Here is a 25,049-nt window from a genome sequence, read left to right as displayed (position 1 = left end):
AGAACCTTTGTTCCTTCTATTACCCTTATCTCTAATCCCTTACCAATCCATTATCATCCATTAAAAAAATCTAGTTCTTAGATATAGCAACGCGTAATACTAATACTCGTGAGTATAACAACGTACGTAGTAATTCCTATGGTGATTTTCATATCTACAGATGTTGGTTCACTTTACATAGGAGTAGGCTGTTAGCTTATTTGTCATTCCAAGTCATATATAAAAGGCAGAGAGGCATATATCGTTGGAAAGACAATAGGGCATTGTACAGGGGATGGTGCGTAATATGAAATATTACGGATTTTTTACACGCGTTTATTTATATCTGCTTCATATTATAAGTTTTTATTTTTATAAAATGATTTATTATTTTCTTTATATACAAAGTTCTATATGTATCATAACCGAAGAGTGTAATCTGCCACTATGTCTGATGTTTGTAAAGAAAGCCTTTGATTCGGTCGAGACATTGGCGGTACTACAGTCCCTCCAGCGGAGCCAGATTGACTACAGGTATATCGTAGTGTTAAAGTGTATGTACAGTAAGACTAAGATGTCTGTCCAAATACAAAACCAAAGTATCAAACCCATCCTAGTACACAAAATAATCCTGTAAGACAAGGTAATGCCATATCTCCAAAACTCTTCACAACTGCATTGGAAGATGTTTTCGAACTCCTAACTGGAGAAGAAATGGTATAAACATCAATGGCGAATACATAATACATATCTCATCTTCTATTTGTTAATAATACATTAGTGATAGACTTAGTTATTATGGCGAAACTCCTGAAGGACTTGGTTCAATGACCTCTATAGTATCTGTTATTTCTTACGTATGAACTTTGGAAGTAGGAAAACGAATGAAATATATCACTTTAGAACTCAAATTCAAAATAATTAAATATCTTTTTAAGATTCACACATACATAAACCTTCATATTACAAATATTAAAACCACATTTAGATAGACAAAAATTGTAAAAAGTATTGTTTTTGGTTTTAATGAAATTATCTTAATAAAGACTCATAACAGCAACATTTCTTTTAATATTGCCCATATATAGACATAGTCTAGTTATAATTTTATTATATATATACATAACATGTATACATACATAACTACCTATATCCAAAAGATTACTTCGATAGATATCATAAAAGATCTAGCAAATTACTTTCTAGTGTAAAATTTTCCAATTCAATGAACTGGTTGCATAGATTTTCATACAAATGAGTTTTTTGCTGGACACAACGCGAGCCTGTCCGACATGACGTCGAACACTGGAATAATCGCGTATCATCATAGTGATGTATTCCTTGTTTGAAATTTATTGATATTTTTTTTTATAATAAATTGAAAATTTTATTAAAAATACAGTATTTGGAACATAAATCATCTTACTAATATAACTGTTACTGGACGATGTTTGTGAATGGAATAATGTTTGGGGTCTTACTCGTAATAAGGCCAGTAGATACCAAAATAATAATTAATAGAAATTTAGGAGTCATCAAGAATGGGCCTATTTTATTTCTTACTTCTGAAATTCATAGTAGTAGCGCGCAAAAAGCTAGTATAAATCATAAAAAATGCCTTTTTTTGGATGACGTTATCTCGTTCAATTCATTTACTTCTGTTTTCAAATTATTCCCTATTATTTAACTTTATATTTTGATATTTTGAAAACGTACAATGAGGTTTTAAATAAAATTTAAAAAAGTACCAACCAACTCGCTTGTTCACGGTGGTAACTTATGGCCATCTTTCTCTCTAATGAAAAGGACCAATAATGTGTGGTCCCTAATGCGGAAAGCTGATAATCGTACATGTTGGGCATTAGGAAAAGCCTGTAACTAACAGTGGATAGATACAGGTTGAAATGATGAAAAAAGCACCAAATCTATAATGCTGCAGTATGTTCAGAACGTTTTTATTTAAGTTTTTCCTCAACTAATTTATGTATTCTCTTCCAGCCAGCTCTATTCCAGGTTACATCTTTATTTCCTATACGACATAATTCCTATTTGTATTTGATTCATCCGTCCCATGTAGTTATGCCTCGGTCTTCCTCTTCCTCATGTCATATAGGGTGCCCTAGTATTTTTCCTCTTCTATTCTCTATTGTTACAAGTTCAGAACTATAAAACCCTATAAAGTTGAAGAGTAATTTCCATAAATAATATCTTTATATCCGTGATCGAGTTTTGGAAGTAAACAGGACAGGTTTATAGAGAGAAAGACTTTTGGTAACACTGCGCTATTATTCAACACGCGAAGGGATTATTGATACAAGAGTTTTAACCCTTTTACCTGGTTATTTGGAACTCCATTTAAACTTACTTTTAGATGTTGGTTATTTACACTTCTTGTTTAAAACGAGAAGTACGTCGAAGGTAACTTTTGTAATTATTTTTTATTTCTATCTTTTACCTTTTATAAGATTTTATCTAACTTAGTATGTTTGGGTCAAATCTTATAACCTTTCACCTTTGAACCAGATCCCATTATTGGAATTGGCTAAAACTTTGTATATATAAATATATACGGTTTCATTATGAGATTCAAGTTCTGATATGATGTTGGATATTGTAGACGGCCGCATGAATTTTGTTGTAATTGAATTTGATAAAAAAATTAACTCATATTGTAAAATTCCTCTTGCGATTTTAAAATACAGATAGAACCCAGAGAGTCAGATATGATGTCTTTTTCATACCACAATTTCAAATCAATCTTACAGCTTCTATAACAGTAAACAAACAGATCCCGTAGTCTATGAACGCTTGCAACCAAAGATATTACTTGCGTGTTGCCGTCTCTGAAGTAACTTTAATATGCTATTTTTGAAGAACTCAACACTTTAGTTTCTAGCAGATCCCTCGTCGGACGACGCAAGACTGGTGTATGATATGGTTGCATGAGAACTACCAATCGACTAAAATCGAAATGGATACACAGACATTTCAAACATACACTTTTTTGCACCGGCGAGGGTTGAAAATATGGCAACAAATATTAACAGCCTAGTGCTAGAGGCACGCGCAATAAAAACTTTAAAGAACCCAACACGTGCTGGCAAACGACCACTGTTGTGTATCGTATTCATTCAACAATCCCATGAACCCGCTCGTTAATCATTAATGAAGTGCTCATCGAAAATTCAACCCTATTTGTGCCATATTTGTCTCGAAAGTATCTTAGGTATGTGAGATGCGAAAGGAATGTAAGACGGATCCCCACCCTCGGGAATGACTAATGAAATTCCCCGCAAACGGCGTAATTTTGCTAATCCATTAGACGGGTGTACCCTACATACCGTCGTGCTGAGTACAGTTTAATCGCCGGTTTTTATATCTTTGCCAAATGATCTTTGGGGCGTAGGAAAAATCTCAACATTTAATATCTGCAACTTGGAATGTCATAATCTCTTCAGTAGCACATATGATGATGATGATGATGATCCTGTAATATCATTATCACATTCCATTCTATAAACCGAATCACAATCATTCAAGTGCAGCATCGTGCTAACGAGAGTTTAATTGCCGTTTTTGTATCATCAAATGATCTTTGGGGTATGGTTTGTAAGAAACGGGTATTAACGCATTTAATTAGGTAAACTATGGTAATTCACCTGAATTATCTGGAAGTTTGGACCAGAACAGTGAGTCGATAGAAGAAAATACTTCTCTCTCGGCAGCGGAGACATAACAGCGCTACATTATATACGTATTATACACGTAACTACGGTCAATGTATCCCGGTCGAGACTTCGAGATAATTCAAGTAAATTATCATAATTTCATTTCAGCCATTACCTGTCCATTGCTGAACATAGGCCTTCCGCATAGACTGCCATAAGGAACGGTCCTTCTGCAAACACGCAATTATCATAATTTATCTAAATAATCCCGTTAATTCCCGTTTTTCATAAACCGTGGTGAAAAGATGTGGCGCGAAAATCTAATCACAAAATAAGACAAAATAAGTAAAAAACAGTTTAACCGTATAACATCATTATAAATTTAATAGTATATACCACAATATATAAGTAATAAATTTATGTATATGGACATCAAACTGAAAAAGGGTAAAACAGGAAATCGAGACAATCAGCAAAAATTATCAATCCAGATTGATTAGGCATTGGAATGAAGTGGTCGCTCACAAGGATCGGGAAGCATTAGTTTCTCTCTATTAAAAAGACACGGCATCCAAGGACTGGTAGAAAGATTTAGAGACAGAGATTAAGAGCCGGTTAATGAATTGGCCTCAACCTATAATAGAAAAATTTAAACCTGACATCCAAACAGCAGATTGGATTATTGTTTTATAAGGAACTGATTGCCAATTAGTAGATTAGAAAAAAGAAAAAAAAAATAGTATATACTTCCTGCTCTAGGAACCTAAATAATTCTAAAGAAGGCGAAAAGTTTGTCTTTCTCTTTTTCTAGTATTAATTAGGTTTGTTAAAAGTATTTACTAGTGTTGGGCTGATTACATATTTGTCGATTAGCCAACTAGCTGACTAATCGATTCGTTAATTGCAGGATAGTCGACTGACAAATCGATAATACTGATCATTTATTGTTTGAAAACTCTGAATATTGTCTATAGTGAGAAACTCTTCGAAAGCGGGGAATGTCTGTTAAAACAAAAGAAACAGATTGCTTCTAGATCGAACTGAATGGTTTGTGTTTCTGTGCCATACTTTATTTATTGACCCATTAACGTTCTACTGTTGGGAAATAGAAATTTATAACTGTATTCATCAGACTGTTTGTGATAGGATTTAATGATTTGTCATTAAAGCAATAAAAAATAATACTAAATATTAAAATTATTAATGAATCACTAAAATGATTTTTATTTTAAATAATTAGGCAGTTTTTGATAGATTCGATATACATAATATTAACACTAGATAATTTTTGTCTTCTTATTTCTTTTCTGTAGTAATAATAAATGTAAATAAAATACCAAGTGCTACACAATCACGGTAGTCGCATGGCCCTCAAGCTAGGATACCCTGGGTTACGAGAAACCAAGTAATAAATATCTGGGGAGCAACCCCACTTAGACCTAAACCAATTAAGAGGGGGGAAGAGAATGTTAGTAACGTGGACAACCATTCTCATTGCTAGCAATTTAATCTACTCGTATCAGATTGATCTCCACGTGGTTACCCCTGGAAACCAGCATGCTGAATTCCTAGTGTATTCATCACGAGGGGCTAATTTATTTGCTTTTTTATTTCACCTATCATCATTCACTGGTGCCCAGCTAGCGTATACCGTTAGAACAGGCAGGGTTACTACTCCATTGTCATCCATTAAAAAAAAAATTGGCCCAACCGGGATTCAAACTCAGGACTTCGAAAACACCACTGCGTTACAAAGGTCGTCTATAATAATAACTAAATGCTGAATAATGGACTCTCTTTTAGTCGATTATAGTTGCCGAGTATAAAATATGATCAATTTTTCCAACTCGACTAGCCGCTCGTCTCTAGTATTTGCTGTCAATTAGGGCTAGTCGGGAATCTAAATTGACATATGAAGTTTTACTGCAGCTACCATACGTTACATCAATAGTCTCGACTCAGGAGTTACCATTATTTAACACTAGTTTTTACCCGTCACTTTGTCCGCTTAACCGGGACATGTAGATTTACCAAGATAAAGGTTAACCTAAGTCCTATTCCATCCCAAATATTATGTGTATACTAAATTTCTCTGTACTATTCGTTTTTCTACCGTGAAGCAGCTGTGTTTGCATGGCTGTATTTCGGTTTGAAGGGTGGGATATGGCGTGAATTTACTGGGTACACAGGAATAACATCTGAGTCCTCAGGAATGGCAACGCATGGGGGGTATCATGGGCAAAACAGTATACTCTGTTATGTCCATGGTACTGCTCATGTCTATAGGCGTCGGTTACCACTTTCCATTAAGTGGGCCATCTGCTTGTTTGCCATTCTAAGTGGAATAAAAAAAAATCATGACGATTGCTTGAGCTGTTAAGATGCCAAGAACTAACAAACAAATAAACCTATTTTTACATATATAATAGTAGATTTTACCCGCGTCTTCGTCAGCGTGATTAGAACATATTAATTGACTAAAACAAAAGTAACCTGACCTTCTGCATCCTATGTATGTTAGTATTTGTACTAAATTTATTGACAATGGATGGAGCCGTTAAAATGCCAAGAATTAACAAACAAACTTACTGTTACATTTATAATATTTACTAATATATAAGAATTTTAGATTAGTAAGATTTTAATATAATAAAATTGCAACGTGACGATGTTTGTACATGGAGATGTTTAAGAAAAAATGATATGAAGGTTCTTATTCTTATGTAAAACAATCATCATCACCATTTTAGCCATTGTCCATCCACTGCTGGACATAAGCCTCCCCCATAGACTACCATAAAGAACTGTCCTGAGCCATCTGCATCCATTGACTCCACGCAATGCATTTCAGGTCGTCACTCATGTTTTTTTGAGTTTATTTTTATTTTATATAGTTACTAGATTTTTGCATGAAAACAACACTCTTAATAATTTTATTTATCTGTCTGTACGTTTGTTTCAGCACCATGTAGAAATTACACCAAACAGGACACGGTTTTCACAATTGTATTTCTGAAGATCTAACTCGAAATCTCGTGGTACCTACACTATTTAGAAGTATTTTCATTCATCGGTCTCCCTACTTTTGAAATTTTGCAGTGGCGTGAAAAAATCTAGTAACTATATAAAATAAGAATAAACTTGAGAAACTATAATCACTTTAATAGTCGGGTAAAAAATCATATGAACTTAATAACAAAAAGTGTGTAAATATTGGATACGGTTCAGGTGATTTAAATCAAACCATGTCGAGCAATCATTTTCGGGTAAAAAGTTGATGGACTCGCCGTCATATCGTACACTATTTGTACTCGTGCCTTAATTACAAAAGTTGCTAAGGCAACATTATGAATTTCTCATTAACCCATACTATCGATTAATGAATGTTTTTTTAATGGGTGATAATGAAATGGTAAACCCGCCTGCGCTATCGGTATACGCTGGCGCAGCACCAGTGATAGATAATTGGTGACGATGAAAGCAGGTCAGATAGCCCATCGTGACGAATTTCACCATGATTTACCACGATGGTTTCCAGGGGGAACCCCGTGGAGGTCGACCTGACAGGGTGTATTGCTAGCAATGGGTCAATTAGGCCCCATTACTAACAATCCCTTTCCTCTCGATTAATGAATGTTACTCGTATATGACATATGCCTTTCTAAATTTTACTAATATAATAAAATTGTACTATGTACAGACCGTGTGGTCCTGGTATAGAATGAGCCACTCTTTCTTTTCTCGTGGATGTCGTAAGCGGCGACTAAGAGAATTTAAGTCGAGCGCGTCTGAGTGAGATGGCTAGTAGCGTCCTTCTTAAAACATCACTAAAGCTTAACTGCGGCTGCATGGCGACTACGGGCAAAACCAGGGGGTTTATAAATGTTTATGTTTATAAGAGGGCTTATGGAGGAGGCCTATGTACAGCAGTGGACAGTTAACGGCTGATACGATATGATATATCCTTATTTATTATCTAAACTAATATAAAGAATAAAGTAATGGATAAACTCAAAAAAATCCTAACTTATATTAAAAGACATAAGTTCGTCTTTGCTAACATTGTTATTAACTTATTGTTGTTACTGTATGTTTTAGTGCAATAAAGAATATATAATATAATAATAATAAAAATTCTTTCACTGTTGTCAAAGACTAACATGGACTATATTGTGTTTTTATAAATAACTTTCCGAAGTTAGGGCTCGTCGTAAGTAATATTATAAATGTGACAGTGACCTTGTTTGTTACCTGTAAGTATTTTAACGACTTAACTGAGCTTTTTTTATGCAACTTAGAATGGCAAACAAGCTGACGGTCCACCTGATGGAAAATGGTAACCGTCGCCTATAGACATGAGCAGTACGAGGGACATAACAGAGTATACTATTTTGCCCATAATACCCCCTATTCGTTGCCATTCCTGAGGACTCAGGTGTTATTTCTCTGTACCCTGTAAATTCACTGCCTTATCCCACCCTTCAAATCGAAACACAGCCATGCAAACAACTGCTTTCACAGTAGAAACACGAATGGAACAGAGGTACCCAAGCAAACGACTTTTGTACAAAGTCTCCCTCTGGTTTTTATGTTTGTTACTAATAGCTTAACCATCACTATGAAATTTGGTATACACGTACACTATATGGGATGGAGAAGAACATAGGCTGTTACTTATCCCGGTCAATCAACATCGTCTCGTGGATGAAGTCACGCATAAAAGCCAGTATATAAATATTTATTTATTCCTCATTTCACGATAAAATTAGTACAAATGATGAACTTAATGCCGTATGGCATTCTCTACCAACTAATCATTGGGTAGAAACAGAAAGCGTTTAAGGGCAGTGGATCCTTGGTACAATATAATTGTTACTTATACATTAACGCTTATCTGTGAGAGCTGTATACACCTTTAATTGATGTGTTCATACGGTTTTAAGCTTGGTAGTGAGGAGTGAGATGTTTTTGTTCAAGTAAACTTAGATTTAAGCATTTTTAATAGTAGTTTTTCACTTTTTACTTACTTATATCGTTGTACATCGTCTGCTTAATTTTTGTGAGCATATTGTTGGTGTGTCTTTTATAAATAAATAAATAAACAATATATAAATGACTAACACTGTAAAGACACTGTTGGCATTCGATTTTCTCTGGTCGGGGATCGATTACTGATAGTGAAGGTCATCGAGCTTCTACTATTTAGTCCTTCGTAACACATGTTAATGGTCCCACGCATACCTATGACATTGGAATTAAACAAGTAAATTTTGTTTTTGATGTAAAAACATTCAGATTAATTTACTTGTATTAAATTAATTAGTATTATTTGTTTATTTAAAATAATGCAAACAAAGATTACATTACAATAAATTATTTTAAACAATAATATTCAATAGGCGAGCTTAACTCTGTAAAAGTTATTTTCTAGTAAACACATAGTGGAGCGTTAATAATATTAAATATTATTATTGATAATTTAGTGCATTATATTAATCAATTAAGTTAATCCGGATATTTTTACATTAAAATATAATGTGTAGGTACGTACTAACTTACTTAGTTACTTGCTAACAATTAATATTGCTCAAATAAATTTTGTTTGAAAAAAAATGAGTACAATTTAGTGACAAAATATTGATTAGAAATCTTATTATAAATCGAAAAAAATACGTCTAACACGAGATGTTTCGTAGATAGGTACATTACATAAGATTTAATATATGCATTTGAATTTGAAACGCGGTATTGCCATAAGTAATATCTTTATTTTGAAAGTCGCTTCATTAAAAATGTAGACAGGACCAGGGATGATGAGATATGTATATGGACTATAATATATAAAACACGTAGGGATAGATAATATCGTATATATATATATATATATATATATATATATATATATATATATATATATATATATGGGGTTTCTCTAGACGTTGATGGCAAATAAAAGGACATCATTGACTTTAATATCGCCCATACCAATCAGATATCTGTATTTTTTACGATATTGTCTCAATATATAGGTATTGTTATATTGTCACACATTACCCGTTCCTAGGAAAATGTAGATGCTTGAACTATAAAACCAGATCATGTGCTGTTGTTAAAAGTCAATTTCTTATATCTTGCTTGCGGCTATATGTTTATAAAGCAACTTCTATAAAAATACTAGCTGTCCCCGTAAACGTTGTTTTACCACTTATTGCGAAATATAAAAATCGCAATTAAAATACAGGGGTTGATCGTAAAACGATGAAAATTTAAAGCTGTATGTATTTTTCAATGCTAAATTATAAAAAAATAAAAATAAAAAAAAATGTCAAAAAAATAATATTTAAGGGTAGGTCACCCTTATCATTGAGAGGTATGAAAAATAGATGTTTACCGATTCTCAGACCTACCCAATATGCACACAAAAATTCATGAAAATCGGTAAAGCTGTTTCGGAGGAGTTTGGTAACCATCACCGTGACACGAGAATTTTATATATAAGAAGTTCTTAGTTCGTCTCAAGTTTTTTTTTATGATACACGATTATATTGCCCATTCGCAATAACTTTTACAATCTATGGGGTTTACTTCTGTGTTGGTTTCATATTAATTTTATAGTGATTGAACGATTTTCTTTGTGGAGCAAAAATGTTTATTGCAAAACAAAATATACTAATAAACATGCGACACCGCGTTACGAATTTTGACATTTTCAAAGTAATATATTTACGAAACATCACAATGTTCGTAACACACGAGTTCGTGATTAAAATAATTTTTAATTTGATTTAGTATTAATTTAAAATGTAAGTATTATTCAGCACGAGTTAAAAAAATCTACGCAGTCCTCTTCACGAAACAGAAGCAATATTCAGTGTACAAACAGTCATTAAAATTGGTTCGCAGTAGAAGCAACATAAATTTCTAGGGCCGTTCGTTTCGCCGGTTAAATAATTATATTTACATAGCGGCCCGGAGTTTCTCGAAGGCAGTTGTTTTGCTGCCTTTCTATCAGGTAATTATTTTATAATGTTATATCACCTGACCAGTGTTTACTGAGTTTCTTATATTATTTTTTTATGACACTGAGAATGGTAAGCAAACACGATGGAAAGTAGTAACCGTCGCTTACAGGCTAAAACCTCAAAATAATGATAGGGACAATAACGGGCCATTGTCCATTAAACAAACATTTATATACAATAGGAGCCACAGACAGCCCTCTATGTCGAGGCTGTTTCGACGCCGAAGAAACGGCTGCTCACGTAATCCTGGAATGTGAAGCCGTTGATGGGCCATCAACGTTTAGAAATCTTTGGAACGGTGAGGTCGCTCCGTGAGGCCTGTGAAGATCCCAGGAAGCTTCTGTGCTTCTGGGCGGAGCTAGGTTGGCTGTACTAGTCACGACTCATACGCACAACAGCCCAAATTAGAGGCTAAGCGCGGAAAATAGAGTCCAATTCACATTCACGCTTACAGCCTTGAACAATACCATTGCAATCACTGAATATAGGGTATATTTATGCGTTGCCATTCCTGTGGACTCTGCTGTTAAGTCTCTGTCCTCTGTAATTTCAATTCTCTTCAAATTTAAACGTAGCCACGTTTGTATAGCAGTTATTACGGCCAAAACGAGGATGGAACAACCTCTATTCCTATGGGTAGGTACCCATAGAAACAATATTTGTATAACCTTCCTCTGGTGTTATTAGTATTATTAACTAACTTTAAAAAGGAGGTTATCAATTCAGTTGTATTTTTTTTATGTTTGTTACCTCATAACTCCGTTAGTTGTTAGTCGATTTGGATTTGGATAAAGTAGGCACTTACCAACGTTATATGTTCTTTAAGTTTTTATGTTATATGTTGCGTAATTTTATATATATACAAAATATGTGTGTAAAGATGTGTAAAGATCTAAATTGTTTATGTATCTTAGGTTTATATATTAGTTAATAAGTTTTGTAAATAGAAGAGGGCCCAAGACTTCACGACACAGGGAATCCTAGTGTGAAGTTTTGGGAACAAATGTAAAATTGTAACATGTATTTTTGGATTTAATAAATATTATTATTATTATTTATCTGAGAGGATACATACTGACAGATTGGTTTCATAGAAATTTCATCCAAATCGGTTAAGTAGGTTACTTTTTAAATGCAAATAATTGGTTTTGCCACAATTAAAGTCGATTGTGTTTGTTCAACACAATCTTAAATTATTCAGTGATATTATCAATATTTATTTTGCTATTACTTTTTTATTTTCTCTGTTAGATGTTTCAGATCGTTAAATAGTTACTTTATTTAATAAAAACTTTTAGCCGTTCTTGGTAAGAGAGATATTAATCAAAGTACCCCTATTATCAAGAAAAACAAATGTTGCTGAAAGAATTTTAAAAGCAAATAAACACTTTGATTTGTTAGTATAAGGGTTGCTTTGAGAGGTACGCCTTTTTAAGTCGCACCATTTCTGAGATCTTTTTTTTTATAAATAATAATATTAATAATACATAATATAAGAATGACTATATATTATATTATCTAGGTATTACTTTTTAGTCACAAAAACCATTTCTCTTATTTGAATAGGAAACAAATAATATTTAATCAAATAAACTAGTTTACAAGCTATTTTAAATTGTCATTTTTTTATATATTTGTACTGTTATTATATAAGGTTATGGAAACTAGACATAAATATGTTTTGCAGAAATGCTAAAATAAATAATAATTCTAATATCCTAATTGTTTCTTTTTTTTATACAACTTAGAATGGCAAACAAGCTGACGGCCCACCTGATGGAAAGTGATAATCGTTGCCTATAGACATGAGCAGTACCATGGACATAACAGATTGTGTGATATTATTAAGATACGAATGTCTTGAGTATTAGGTGCAATCCACATGCAGTGATCACACATTTGCTGAGTGTTTAGTTCATATTTTAAATTGTAGCATCTTCATTTAACGACTAACGTAGGACTCGTCGATCGAGTTAGACCATCGTGTTCTGGTGCTATAACGTAGTAAAAAAATTAACAGACGAATAGAAAAACTTCTTTTAGAACTCGCTTTTAAGAACAAAAACTTGGGGAGAGGGATTGTTAGCAGAGGGGTCTAATAGTCCCATTATTAGTAATATACCCTATTAGGTAGATTTCTATCCGGTACCTTTTGGAAACCATCGTGGTTAATTCTTTTAGAATTCATCACGATGGGCTAAGTGATCTGCTTTCATTCTCATCACCATCTCTCATTGGAGCCCCGTCAGTGTATACCGACAACGCAGACAGGATTATCAATGAATGAGTATAGAATGATTCCTCTATATATTATTGTTTTAAGGAAATAAAAAATAACAAAACAAAATACGAAAACTTGTCGCGTGGAGGATAGTACTAAGCACAGTTAGTACTAAATATATAACAACACTTGTCCTTGTGTATAAATGCGAGAAATAGTTGCTGGATAACAAAGTCCAATACCGGAAGTCGACAACGCCTGCGCCCGGCATCACAGTTACATACTTCCTGTTGTAATAACTTATTTCTATTAATTAATCTACTGTATTTTGCCATGACGTCCCGGCATAGAACGAGCCACTCCTACCTTTCTCGTGGATATCGCAAAAGGCAACTAAGGGAACTTAGTGTTCGAGAAATGGACAGCAGCATCCCTCTTAAAATATTAACAAAGCCTAATTACGGTTACCAACTCTTCTACAAAACATGGCAACTACTGGCAGTGGTCGACTTAGATACCCGAGAAATGCGGATTCGATTCCTGTTAGAAGGTAAAAATTTCAAATCTTGTTCGTTCCCTTTCCTTTCGTTCGCTGGTTTTATTTCTTATTAATTTAAAGGAAACCGTGTCAAGAAGAATAAATTGAATAAATAAAATGCCGTATGTAGATGTGCATATCGGATGTATTTTCCACTGAAATATATGAACAGAATTGGAAAATTCTTTTTTATCTGAAAGGATATATTATGAAAGTGGTCCCATAGAAATTTTATCAAAATCGTTTGGGTAGTTTAGTTTTTAAATAAAATAATTTGTTTTGCTATGATTAAAGTAGTTTTTTTTTTTGTGGAACAGTCTTAAATTATTTCTATAGTTATTTCGTGTAACTAAACAAAAAAAATAAAAGTATTGTATCGTAGAAAATCTTAAATAGGTTCTTAACCGACTTCAAAAATAAATTATCGATTCATATGTATTTTTTGTTACAACTGAACTCCTTCATTTATAAATTAATTTGTAAATCCTTTTTTTATCTGATTTCAGAATGGCCCCATAAATTTTTTTATCAAAATCTGTTTAGTGAACTAATATTATATTTATTTCGTATGTTTGTTTGTAATGGATAAACTCAAAAACTATTTAACTTTTTTACAAAACTCTTTCGCCTATTGAAAGCTACATTATCAACTAGTATATTTTTTTTACAAAAAACCGTGCGAACTGCGCGAATCGCTAGTATTGAATAAATCTAATAAAATATCTTATTCCTTTATCTATGCTAATATTGAAGATTCTCAAAAATAAGATATGTACAGGTGTTTTATGTTTTCAAATAAGTATTTCCGAGCGCGGAAGAGTAAGAATACTATGTGTCATCACTACTTTTCGTCCTCAGTAGGTCGTAAAAGGCGTCGAGGGGGAAAACACACATCATACGAGAAAATGAAAGCTTGAAATGTTTACCAATGTACTACTACCAGAGGGAGACTTTGTACAAAAGTCGATGCCCCATTCGTGTTTCTACCGTGAAGCAGTTGTGTTTGCATGGCTGTGTTTCGGTTTGAAGGGTGGGATATGACGTGAATTTACTGGGTACGGAGGAATAACATCTGAGCCCTCAGGAATGGCAACGCATGGGGGGTATCATGGACGAAACGGTATACTCTGTTACGTCCATGGTACTGCTCATGTCTATAGGCGACGGTTACCATTTTCCATCAGGTGGGCCCTCAGCTTGTTTGCCATTCTAAGTTGTATAAAAAAATATATATACTCGTATATCTATATATAAAACAGTATGGTCGGCATTCTATAATTTGTTTCAATAAAATTTTATGTAAAATATGTGTGGGTAGTATGAATACTGATCCGATATCTCTATATTTATTTCCTCTGGACATTGATGACGGAAACACGGTCATCACCCATTTCGATACCGTCTATATCGGTCGGATATCTATTTTAGAATATGTTAAAAGTCTGCTATGTAATATGTTTTTTTGGATAACAAACTTTTAATATATTCGTTATTAGACCAATGTACTGTAACTGAAGTGTATAGATATTGTTATATATAACACATCCCCATTAATCAAGTTTTATTGAAATTATCACAGAAACACTTTTTAAATTAAGTTAGTAATAAATCGGAATATTCGATAATCGATTTTATATTTGTACCACTATTGGATATCAGTAGACTATCTAATGGTCGGGTCAATTAATAGCTATCTTGATAATCTAAATACAAGTAACAAATACAAATTCGCAAAGTATCGTTCATAAAAAGTTCATTATCAGCTTTTAACAGCCCACTGCTGAACATAAGCATCCCCTTGGGGGCTTTTGCTAGTAGTTGCCATGCTTGGCAGGCGGATTGGCAACCGCAGTCAGGGTTTAGAGATGTTTTAAGAGGGACGCTGCTGCTCGTCGCTCGCCCCCCCTTAGTCGGTTCTTATGACACCCAGGGGAAAGGAAGGGGTGGCCTATTCTATACCGGGATCACACGGCCAAAGTTAATAAATTTAGTTTATATAAAATTAATAGGTCTTAAATATAAGAATAAAATACTGAAAGATATTATGGATCTGCTTTTTAATAAATTAAACACTATTATTAAGAAACACTTATTGAAAAAAGCACATTACACACTAAACGATTACTAGCATGACAAATGTGCATAGTGTTAGACGATTATGCACGGGCTTTTTCCTGGTCCTATAATTTTAGATATAGTATATTTAAATAAATACATATAATTTTAACAGAGATTTAAAAGAGTAACTGTTGAGTGTCTTGCGGGTTCTTCTCAACAGATAACAACATTCCGAACTCTGCAGTAGATTTATAAAATATGACAATTTAAAAGGGCTCGTAAACAAGTCTATTTTTTTTTACAACACAGGGGGCAAACGAGCATGCGGCTCACCTGATGGTAAGTGACTACCGCCGCCCATGATCACACACAACACCAGCGGCATTGCAGGCGTGCTGCCGGCCTTTTAAAATATTTATTTGAATAAAGATGATTAGATTTTGAATTTGTTTGTTTATATTTTCATTAAGTACTATTGAAATAGACTATAGTAGACTTCTTCTATTATTTTTACTATCTTACGTCGCAGCGTTATGATGATAAACCTACCTCTTCATTTCCGCCTGTATGTACAAACCGCCCACTAAATTAATGGAGGCACAATAAAAAATCTCCACTGAAAACTTGACGTGAATTGACTAGACCAACTAACGAGCCACTTACAAAGATTTATAGGGATAGGCAGGCTGCAAAAACTAACGTACGGGACCCGTCTGCGAGGCGGGCGAACTTAATGGAGGATTGTAATATGGCAGCTGAAAAACGCGCGTGTTTGAATTGGATGCAAGGGTATAAAATGGCCAATTTATGAGATCTTAAAACGATTAATATTTCTCAATATATCTAATTGACAGTTTTCTATGGAGATATGAGATATTGGCTGCGATTTTATCAACAAGTTACTTTTAAAGACTGATTTGGAGTTAGTAAGCGAGTGAATGCTAACTTTAGAGTTGATTACTCAAGGATAAAAAGTTTTTTCAATATTTATTTACGTGGGCATTTTGACTGTTAACCAAGTGAATTAGCAAATTCTACTAACTAATATAAATGTGAAAGTTTGTTAGGATCATAAGGATAATGTATGTTATACTCTTTCAAGTTCTACTGAATAGATTTGAATGAAATTTCAGGTTATAACCTAATACATAGGATACTTTATATTTCAGATATAATAATAAAAAAATAAGGATTCTCGCGAGGAAAGTCGCGGGATACAGCTAGTAATTTTATAAATTATTTTTCAGTCTAACCTCACCAGCTTTTAAAATTTAACACTTCATCTGTTTTTTTTTATTGTATTAGTCTAATTAAACCTTAACAAATATATAAATTAATACCAATAATTAATATAATAATGCATATGATTATGAAATCTCAAAAAAAAAAAAAAAAAAACTGTTAATAACATAGGTGCATTTTAAATATGAATTCTATTGCGGATCACCAAAATAACCATTTTAGACACCCAGTTTTCAGAACGGCAAATTATGTCGGCTATAGTGGCCTCTTGTCTTGAGGGAGCAGCACAATAGGTCTGTGGAGGCTAGAATGACGTCAAATTCGTTTTGACCTAGTATAACAAATGGTAAGTACACAGAGAATATAAATGGAGTTGCCTACAGTTACGTATATCTGTGGCAGAAGTGTAAACAATAGGTGGTGTGTTTGATTGATGTTTTTTTTTATAGATATCACCAAAATACTACAGTATAACATATAGCAGTAACAAAAATTATATATAAAGAAATAGATTACATTAATATATCGTTTCAATACATATTAATTAAACATTGTGTTAAACAAAATAAAAAACCGACTTTAATTGTGGAAAAAGTTATTGTGATCTAAAAATTAAACGATCATCGACGACATCCGATTTTGATAAATTTCTATGGGACAAACCTGTAAGTATATCCTTTTGGATGAAAAAAGAATTTTTCCAAATCAGTTTAGATTAGACGGAGTCAAGAGGTAATAAAAGAATTGAGGATCTGCTTCTTTTTAAAGTCTGTTGTAAAGAAAACCAAATTTTGTTGAAAGTATCACAAGAATGCTTTGTAAGTTTTAGTAATAAATCAAAACATTTACACAATTAATTGTTTTTTTTTTATTTGTGCTAATATTATCTACAGACTGTCCATAATCGATCCAAATATTGATTTATTTGCATTAAATGGTATTGAAACAAACTATAAAATAGTTGGCAGTCTTATTGTTAAAAGTGATCTCTTTGGATGAAAACGAGTTATTATCATATTTTATTTTTAGTTAATACAAAATGTTTTTATACGTAATTCAATAGCGTTAGTAAAGCGAAAAGGATCCAGGACTACGTAGTTTGTTACAAATAATAAAATACTTAAATATAAAACAATTGTCGAAAACAACAAAAACACAGCTCTTTCGTTATATTCTTGTTACTTATGTATGTCATGGGACTAAAAGTTGATCTAATTTAATGTTTTTAGTGTAAATTTGCAAGACAACTCTCAAATGAAACTATCAGATTTCAAACGGTCATAATAAGTTTATCTGAAATATCTATCTGATTTACTCCTGGCCAATACTTTGTAGATAGATATTTCAGATTAATTGTTTTACCATTAAACGAAGCATATTCAGGCAAATTAATACGAGTAGATCGCTGCTGACTGCGAATAACCCATTTTATGCAATCCAATCACATGGTGTAAAATGTGCGTGGACTGAATAACTGTCAGAGACTGATGACTAATATGGAAGGTGGTAGAACTTCTACTAATAATTGTAGTAGTCAACCCTCAAATGTTAGCAGTCACACGCATACTAATAGTAGCAGAATTAAACAAAATAGATAATATATGGATTTGAGCAAGATAACATCTAGTTACAAAATATTTACAAATACACTTTCACATTTATAATAATATCACTAAGGACAATATTTCGCTAAATATAACGTTTTCTAGAGAAAACATTACGTGTTAATAAGAATGTCTAGTAGGTATATCGTCTACAATCTAATACAGTCTCATATTCTTTATTTTCTCTGAGTAATTTGAGAGTAATTTGCTTACGATTCACTTGTGTTGAAGCGAAGCATTTTTCTCATATCTTAATGTGTAATTCTATCCCAAATGTGCCCTGAAATCTTGTTTGCATTTTAACTTTAATATTATATTAGCATGATTGTATATTTAAGTAATTCGAGAGCTTTATATTAAATTACATAGAGAAAATAGTATAGTGAAAAACATAATAAATAAAACATCGTTATTATTATCTTATATTGGAACTATGTCTATGCCTAGCTAATGCCTAGTTTTAAATACACTATCGGTACTTATCGCGACGCTATCAGAGTTTAAAGCGACGAAAAATTTTTTCGTCGCTTTTAACTCTTATAGCGTAGAGTTTACTAGATATTCATTTCGAATATAAGATCATATCGAAAGTATTTAGCTATTAGTTATCGTTTTTAATTCCAAGTTTAAAATCACAGTCGAAAACTTAAGTCAGCTTAAAAAAATATAGTTAACAATTTTAAATATTTTCACGGTTTATTAGGCAAAGGGTAATATGGATACCGATCTGATATCTATATATTGGGATTTCTTAAAAGTATATTTATTTAATATATTTTTTTGGATATATATATATATATATATATATATATATATATATATATATATATATATATATATATATATATATATATATATATATATATATATATATATATATATATATAGAGAGAGATTGTTTTATAGCTTATTGTTTTAAGTTCGCCTTTTGTACCAAACATTTTTTGTAATGTCATCAAAAAATAATAAATAAATAGTTCGTATATTCACAAAGGCAAAGGTACATTGCTATAGCGCCATCTTGTTACTTTCGAAAATATCCTTTCATAATAGATAGGTACGTAAGTTTTTTTTAGTTATAATATAATGTACCTATTATATTCTGTGGTCATACTGTACTCGCTGAGCGACTTCAAGAGGAGGAGATTCTGGATCTGCCAATTGTCACGATTAAAGTCAACGATTTTTTCCACTCTTTGGAATTCATATTACTACTCGTATTTTATTATTTACATATTTTATTTAAAAAAAATATGAATGATAAGTTAGATTTATTTAGATTTTTTTTTTTATTATAAATATGTACTTATTTACTTGTTGAGGATTTAAACCTATACAAATCATTTCAAATTAGATAACAATAATTTTCTTACAAACAATTGGGTACTAAAGCAATATTTTTTAATATTCAGTATACCTAGTGTTGCTTTTAGCTGTTTAGATAAAGAATATTGATAAAAATATGATGACATTTTCCTGTGAAAAAAAGCCTTTTGTCTTTTTAGGTCGAGCCACCGTCCTTTTACCTGAGCGAGAGGGCGAGAACAGTGAAGTCGTGCGCGTAACAGCCATGAGCGTACTTCGTGCAAAAGAAGAAAAAAGTAGAAAACAATGCATTATTTTTAGAATTCTTTTTTTAAAATTTTATTTTTTAGTCTTTGTCGGTACATCATTTAATTGTGGAACAAATGTTTCTGGAATTTTTGTAGAATTATTTACGTCAATAGTTGTAAGGAACTAGATCTGGCATCAAAAATATACGGGGCATAACTATTCAAAATTGGCACAGTGAAATCGTTGCTGGGTATTGTATTAATATAGAAATTGATTCATCAAGTTTGCCTAATGCCTAAGCAACTTTAAATTCTTACGGCATTTTTTTTTATGCAACTTAGAATGACAAACAAGCTGATGGCCCACTTGATGGAAAGTGGTAACCGTCGTCTATAGACATGAGCAGTACCATGGACATAATAGAATATACTGTTTCACCCATGCGTTGCCATTTCTGAGGACTGAGGTGTTATTCCTCTGTACCCTGTAAATTCACTGCCATATCCCACCCTTCAAACACAATAGACCTGTATGGTCTACAAATATAATGAGGCCCTTGAGGTTTCACTATAGTAGATTATTCAAAAATGATGATAATGGAATGGTAACACCGTATATGCTGAAATATTTGATTGTTAGTTTTAACAGATAAACTCAAAAACTACTCAATCGATTTTTAAAATTCTTTCACCTATAGAAAGCTACATTATCAGCGAGTAATATAGGGGAAGGCCGGGCAAAGTGAATACCCCGGGCAAAGCGAATACTCCCCACTACTCCTAAATTATTAGTAGTTAATTCAACACGCCAGCAATGTTACGTTCGGCCATCTTGGTTTAGCACGCGGCAAACATCGAAGCGAGAGGCCGTGTCGCATCTCATCCGCGGAGTGAAGATTTGTGTTTTCGTAAATAAAAGATTGATTTTACGCGGTAAGTACATTGATCAATTCTCCTGTATTACTAGTTCTTGATTTTTAGAAATGTCTTAATTCGGTAGCATATCAAAGTAGATTTTTATGATATATTTAACAGAAAGTCAGAATTATTAGTTTTTGTATGAAATGTGTTAACCTCAAAACTTATCTAGTCGGGCAAAGTGAATAGGGCAAAGTGGACATGTTATCCACTTTGCCCGCCCTTTCTTATTGGTCATTTATTATCTAAAACTGTATTTTATTTGTTTCAGATGGTGAATAAATATAAAAAAAAAACTGAGCAAGGGACGTGGGATGAAAATGCTATGCAAACAGCTATTAATTTATGCAAAGCTGGAGAATCAATAAAAAGTACAGCTAAAAAGTATGGTTTGGCTTATGCAACCTTGTATAGGCATGTAAAAACCGGCATAGCTGCTTCAAAACTTGGTCGATTTCGTCCTGTTTTCACTGAAGAGCAGGAAATAGAGTTGGTGACATATCTCAAAGATATGGATTCTGTATTTTTTGGCTTGACTCGAAATGAATTTAAAAATTTAGCGTACATCTACGCCAAGAAAAATAATTTGAACTATCCGAATAACTGGGACAAGTACGAAAAAGCTGGAGATGATTGGTTATCGTCATTTTTGTCTCGTCACGATCAAATATCCCTCAGGACTCCAGAGGCAACATCGGTTGCAAGGGCAAAAGGATTTAACAGACATGAAGTTGAACGTTTTTATGAAAACCTTGAAGTTTTAACAGTAAAATATGATATTGATGCATCTAGATTATATAACATGGATGAAACTGGTATATCTACAACCACAAATAAGCCGCCTAAAGTGCTATCAACGAAAGGAAAGAAACAAGTGGGCATAATCGCCAGTGCAGAACGTGGTCAATTAACGACTGTCATAGGTTGTTGTAATGCCGCTGGTTCATTTCTCCCACCATTCTTAATTTTCGCCAGAAAAAAGATGCAACCCAGACTACTTGATGGTGCGCCTCCCGGCACTCAAGGAACCTGTACTCCAAATGGCTGGACTTCAGGTGAGGTGTTCTTTGATTGGATGCATTTTTTTGTGGAACATGTTCGATATATATATTATTATATATATATATATATATATATATACACAACTATATATATATATAAAACTTACTTTGATATATATAAATATATATATATTTTCTGAAAAGCGCAGTAGCTGTGTGTGTGAATAAATATATATACGAACCCGCCGCTGTGATTGCAGGCACGTCTAATATTAATATTGGCACAGAAAGTACAAACTCACTAGAAACGATCGATATTCCCAGACCTTTTGTAGAAACTTCTTCAACTCCTTCCCCTTCACTTCTTCAAGAACAGATCCCATCAAATTCAGTAGATCCTCTATCAGAAATATTTCCATCTCGAAACAGAACTCCCTCTTGTGAGTTTCAAGACTTTGTTGTGCCCATTGTTAACACGCCTGAAAAAATTCGTAGCGACGGATGTACACCTGAATCAGAACCTGGATGTTGCCGAATTATTTCCGCTTTTGGGCCAGCTATAGCTGTTCAGAGAAGTGACACAGTGCTCCCAGAGACTGAAATAAATATTCAACAAAATACTAGCCATGACAACTCACCTGTTCCGAAACCGGGATGCTCAGCCTCCCACTGCAGTCCCTTAGTGTTAAGACCTATTCCAAATCCTGCCAAACCAATGACCACGCGTAAACGGAAATTACAAAAATCGGAAATATTAACCAGTACCCCGATCAAGAAAGATCAAAAGCAGAAATATGACAAAAATAAAGTTAAGAATGTTACTAAAAGACTGAATGGTAAGTCAAAAAATGTTTCTAAGAAAACTAATACAAAGACTGACAAAGACAAAAAGCCTGCTAAAAAGATTAAACAGCCAAAGAAAATAAAAGAATTTAAGGATATTTTATGCTTTTTTTGCGGTGAAATATATATTGAAGAAGACGGTAAACCAATTGAAAATTGGATTCAATGTGATATTTGTCATCAATGGTGTCACGAAGATTGTTCTGCTTTTGATGGCACTCAGGGATATACCTGTGACAATTGCCAATCTTAATTTTTTAATTTTATAGTCTAGTTAGTTTGTTATTCAATTACACTAAGCAATTTAAGTTTTTATTATTTAAGTTTTTTTTTAATTTATCAAAGTTATTTGTATGTTTTCAGAGATTTAATATGGGTATTCACTTTGCCCAAGTACTGTGTCCGCTTTACCCGGGGTACCGGGCAAAGCGAATACTTTCGTACTTTTTTTAATTTTATTTGCAGTTGATTATTGTTTAAATATTAATGGTAACTGATGTTCGTATTTGTAAGAGCAATAAATAAAGACTGGTTTGTGATAATTATTTTGTTTTTGTATTCTATATCTTTTCTGCTATAACCTTAAATACCTTAAGGTATCCACATTGCCCGGCCTTCCCCTACGTGATATATTACTTTCGAAAATTCTGTCTATCCATGTAAAGCCGGGCCGGATTACTTATTAGGATATTATAAAATAAATGTACACATTATAAAATAAACAAAACACTCGTAAGCTGAGACGTCTGTTATGAATACCTTTAACATACATAATCCATATTTACAAAAAAAAAATCGATAGACAATTCAATACATAATTGTTCAATTTAGGTTCACATGTTTTGCTACAAAAGCCTGCTTTACATCTATTTATGTTTAAACAAAGGAATGTCTATGTTCTTCAAAATAAAGGTTTGTATAAAAATTTAAAGTACATAATTAGTTTTATTGTAATCTATATATATATATATATATATATATGTGTATATATATATATACAATAATTCATTGTAATTTTATAACTCAAGAACGGGCTCACCTATTTAAATCAAATGTTTAGGCTTTGTTCAGACTATTTAGTAGATAGTTTATGTGAAGTTTGCACAAAATCGGTCAAGCGGTTCTTCGTTTATCACATTTTTTGTAACAAATGAATTCAATAAATGGCGGATCATTTTGTTAATGGAGATTTTTGAGTCAAATTCAAACTTTTTTAAGATGGGGATTGTGCTGTCAAATTGAAACTTTTTTCTGTGTTGACAGTTTTTTTTTATTTGAATAAATGAATTTAATGTTAAATTTTTTTTTTTTTTATTATTTCACTTTATACGTAGCGAAGCACGTACCGGGCCGCTAGTAATCTATAGATTTTATGTGTCTCATTCTACGTTTTTGGGCACAATATTATAAATAAATTATTATACTGAGTCAATAATATAATATCGCATAAATAGAGCATTGTTAAACACTATTTAGGTAAATAGGCTTTATAAATATTTTTTCGTAAGACCAACTATGCTTACTTGCGGGTGTAATCTCTGATGAAGTTATTTGACTGTTATTGTTATGGTAAAGGTAGAATACGGCGAAATATAACCAGGGTATTTAACTAGGCTGCCTCTCTTTGTCACGATAATTGATTTTGTTAATAAAGTTTACATGCACCGAAGAGTCAGCTGTAAATTTAAACTGACAAGAAATCGGTGTTTTAAGTTCAATCTGGAAATAATTTCCGAGTATTTAAATAAAGCAGTAGTAAAGTTATTTTACTTGTAATTATTTATGTCAGTTTTATACACGTTTTAAATTCAGGGATCCCTAACTAGTTTCGAGCTCAATAGGAGCCTTCATTTATAAGTGCTGTTCACGGTTGTGGCGCGAGCAGCAGCAACAAACAGCTTGCTGTTTAGGCTGTGCTGCTCCCGGCACAGCTGTGTACAATTTAAAATGTGAATAAAGCCGAAATAATTAATAACAATACAGTATGTCGCTCGACAGTTATTATTCAAATTCTTACTTAATAAATTTCTAAATTTAATCCTGTTCAAACTTACGCTTTAGCCACTTTGGTGCTTAAATTATGTCACGAATTTGATTTACCGATACGCGGCTTTACCGTAAATAAGTGTGCCTATTTGTTTTTAAATGGCCTTTAAAGAATATAGCAAATTGGATTATGTGGATGCGATAAAAATGAAATAATGTCATGATTTTAGGAAGGAATGCTTCGAGCGGAAAACCATTAAGTCGTAATAAGGGCGATATTTAATTATAACCGCGGACCATATATTCCGCTCGTAATCATACGGGTCATAAGAGCGTTCCGTTGTATGCTTGTGGTAAATATAAAGGACATAAATCAAGTGGTTTCGATAAAATTAAAACGGCTTTATTCTGTTGCG

At 32.8% G+C, this 25,049-nt stretch overlaps 1 protein-coding gene across 1 annotated transcript; it reads left to right on the top strand.

The window, feature by feature from the left end:
* The first annotated feature begins 20,633 nt into the window (after nt 1-20,633).
* Nucleotides 20,634-22,900, top strand: LOC128200374 (uncharacterized). The gene is made up of 4 exons (XM_052893614.1): nt 20,634-20,818; nt 21,075-21,899; nt 22,129-22,244; nt 22,300-22,900. Exons 2-4 carry the CDS (start codon nt 21,075-21,077, stop codon nt 22,898-22,900), a joined length of 1,542 nt encoding a protein of 513 aa, XP_052749574.1. The 5' UTR covers nt 20,634-20,818.
* Nucleotides 22,901-25,049: the final 2,149 nt, after the last annotated feature.

Source organism: Galleria mellonella, unplaced genomic scaffold (genome assembly GCF_026898425.1).
Source record: "Galleria mellonella isolate WM207_F2 unplaced genomic scaffold, CSIRO_AGI_GalMel_v1 utg182, whole genome shotgun sequence".
NCBI classification, from domain to species: domain Eukaryota; kingdom Metazoa; phylum Arthropoda; class Insecta; order Lepidoptera; family Pyralidae; genus Galleria; species Galleria mellonella.
Note: the sequence above shows the minus strand (reverse complement) of the source record. Positions and strands in the feature narration are given on the sequence as shown.

Excerpts from the sequence above, each read along its gene's own strand:
- LOC128200374 (XM_052893614.1), top strand. The coding sequence starts at position 21,075 with ATGGTGAATAAATATAAAAAAAAAACTGAGCAAGGGACGTGGGATGAA. Across the intron at positions 21,900-22,128 it reads TGCATTTTTTTGTGGAACAT|ACCTTTTGTAGAAACTTCTT; the intron begins GTTCGATATATA and ends CGATATTCCCAG. Across the intron at positions 22,245-22,299 it reads TCGAAACAGAACTCCCTCTT|CGACGGATGTACACCTGAAT; the intron begins GTGAGTTTCAAG and ends AAAAATTCGTAG.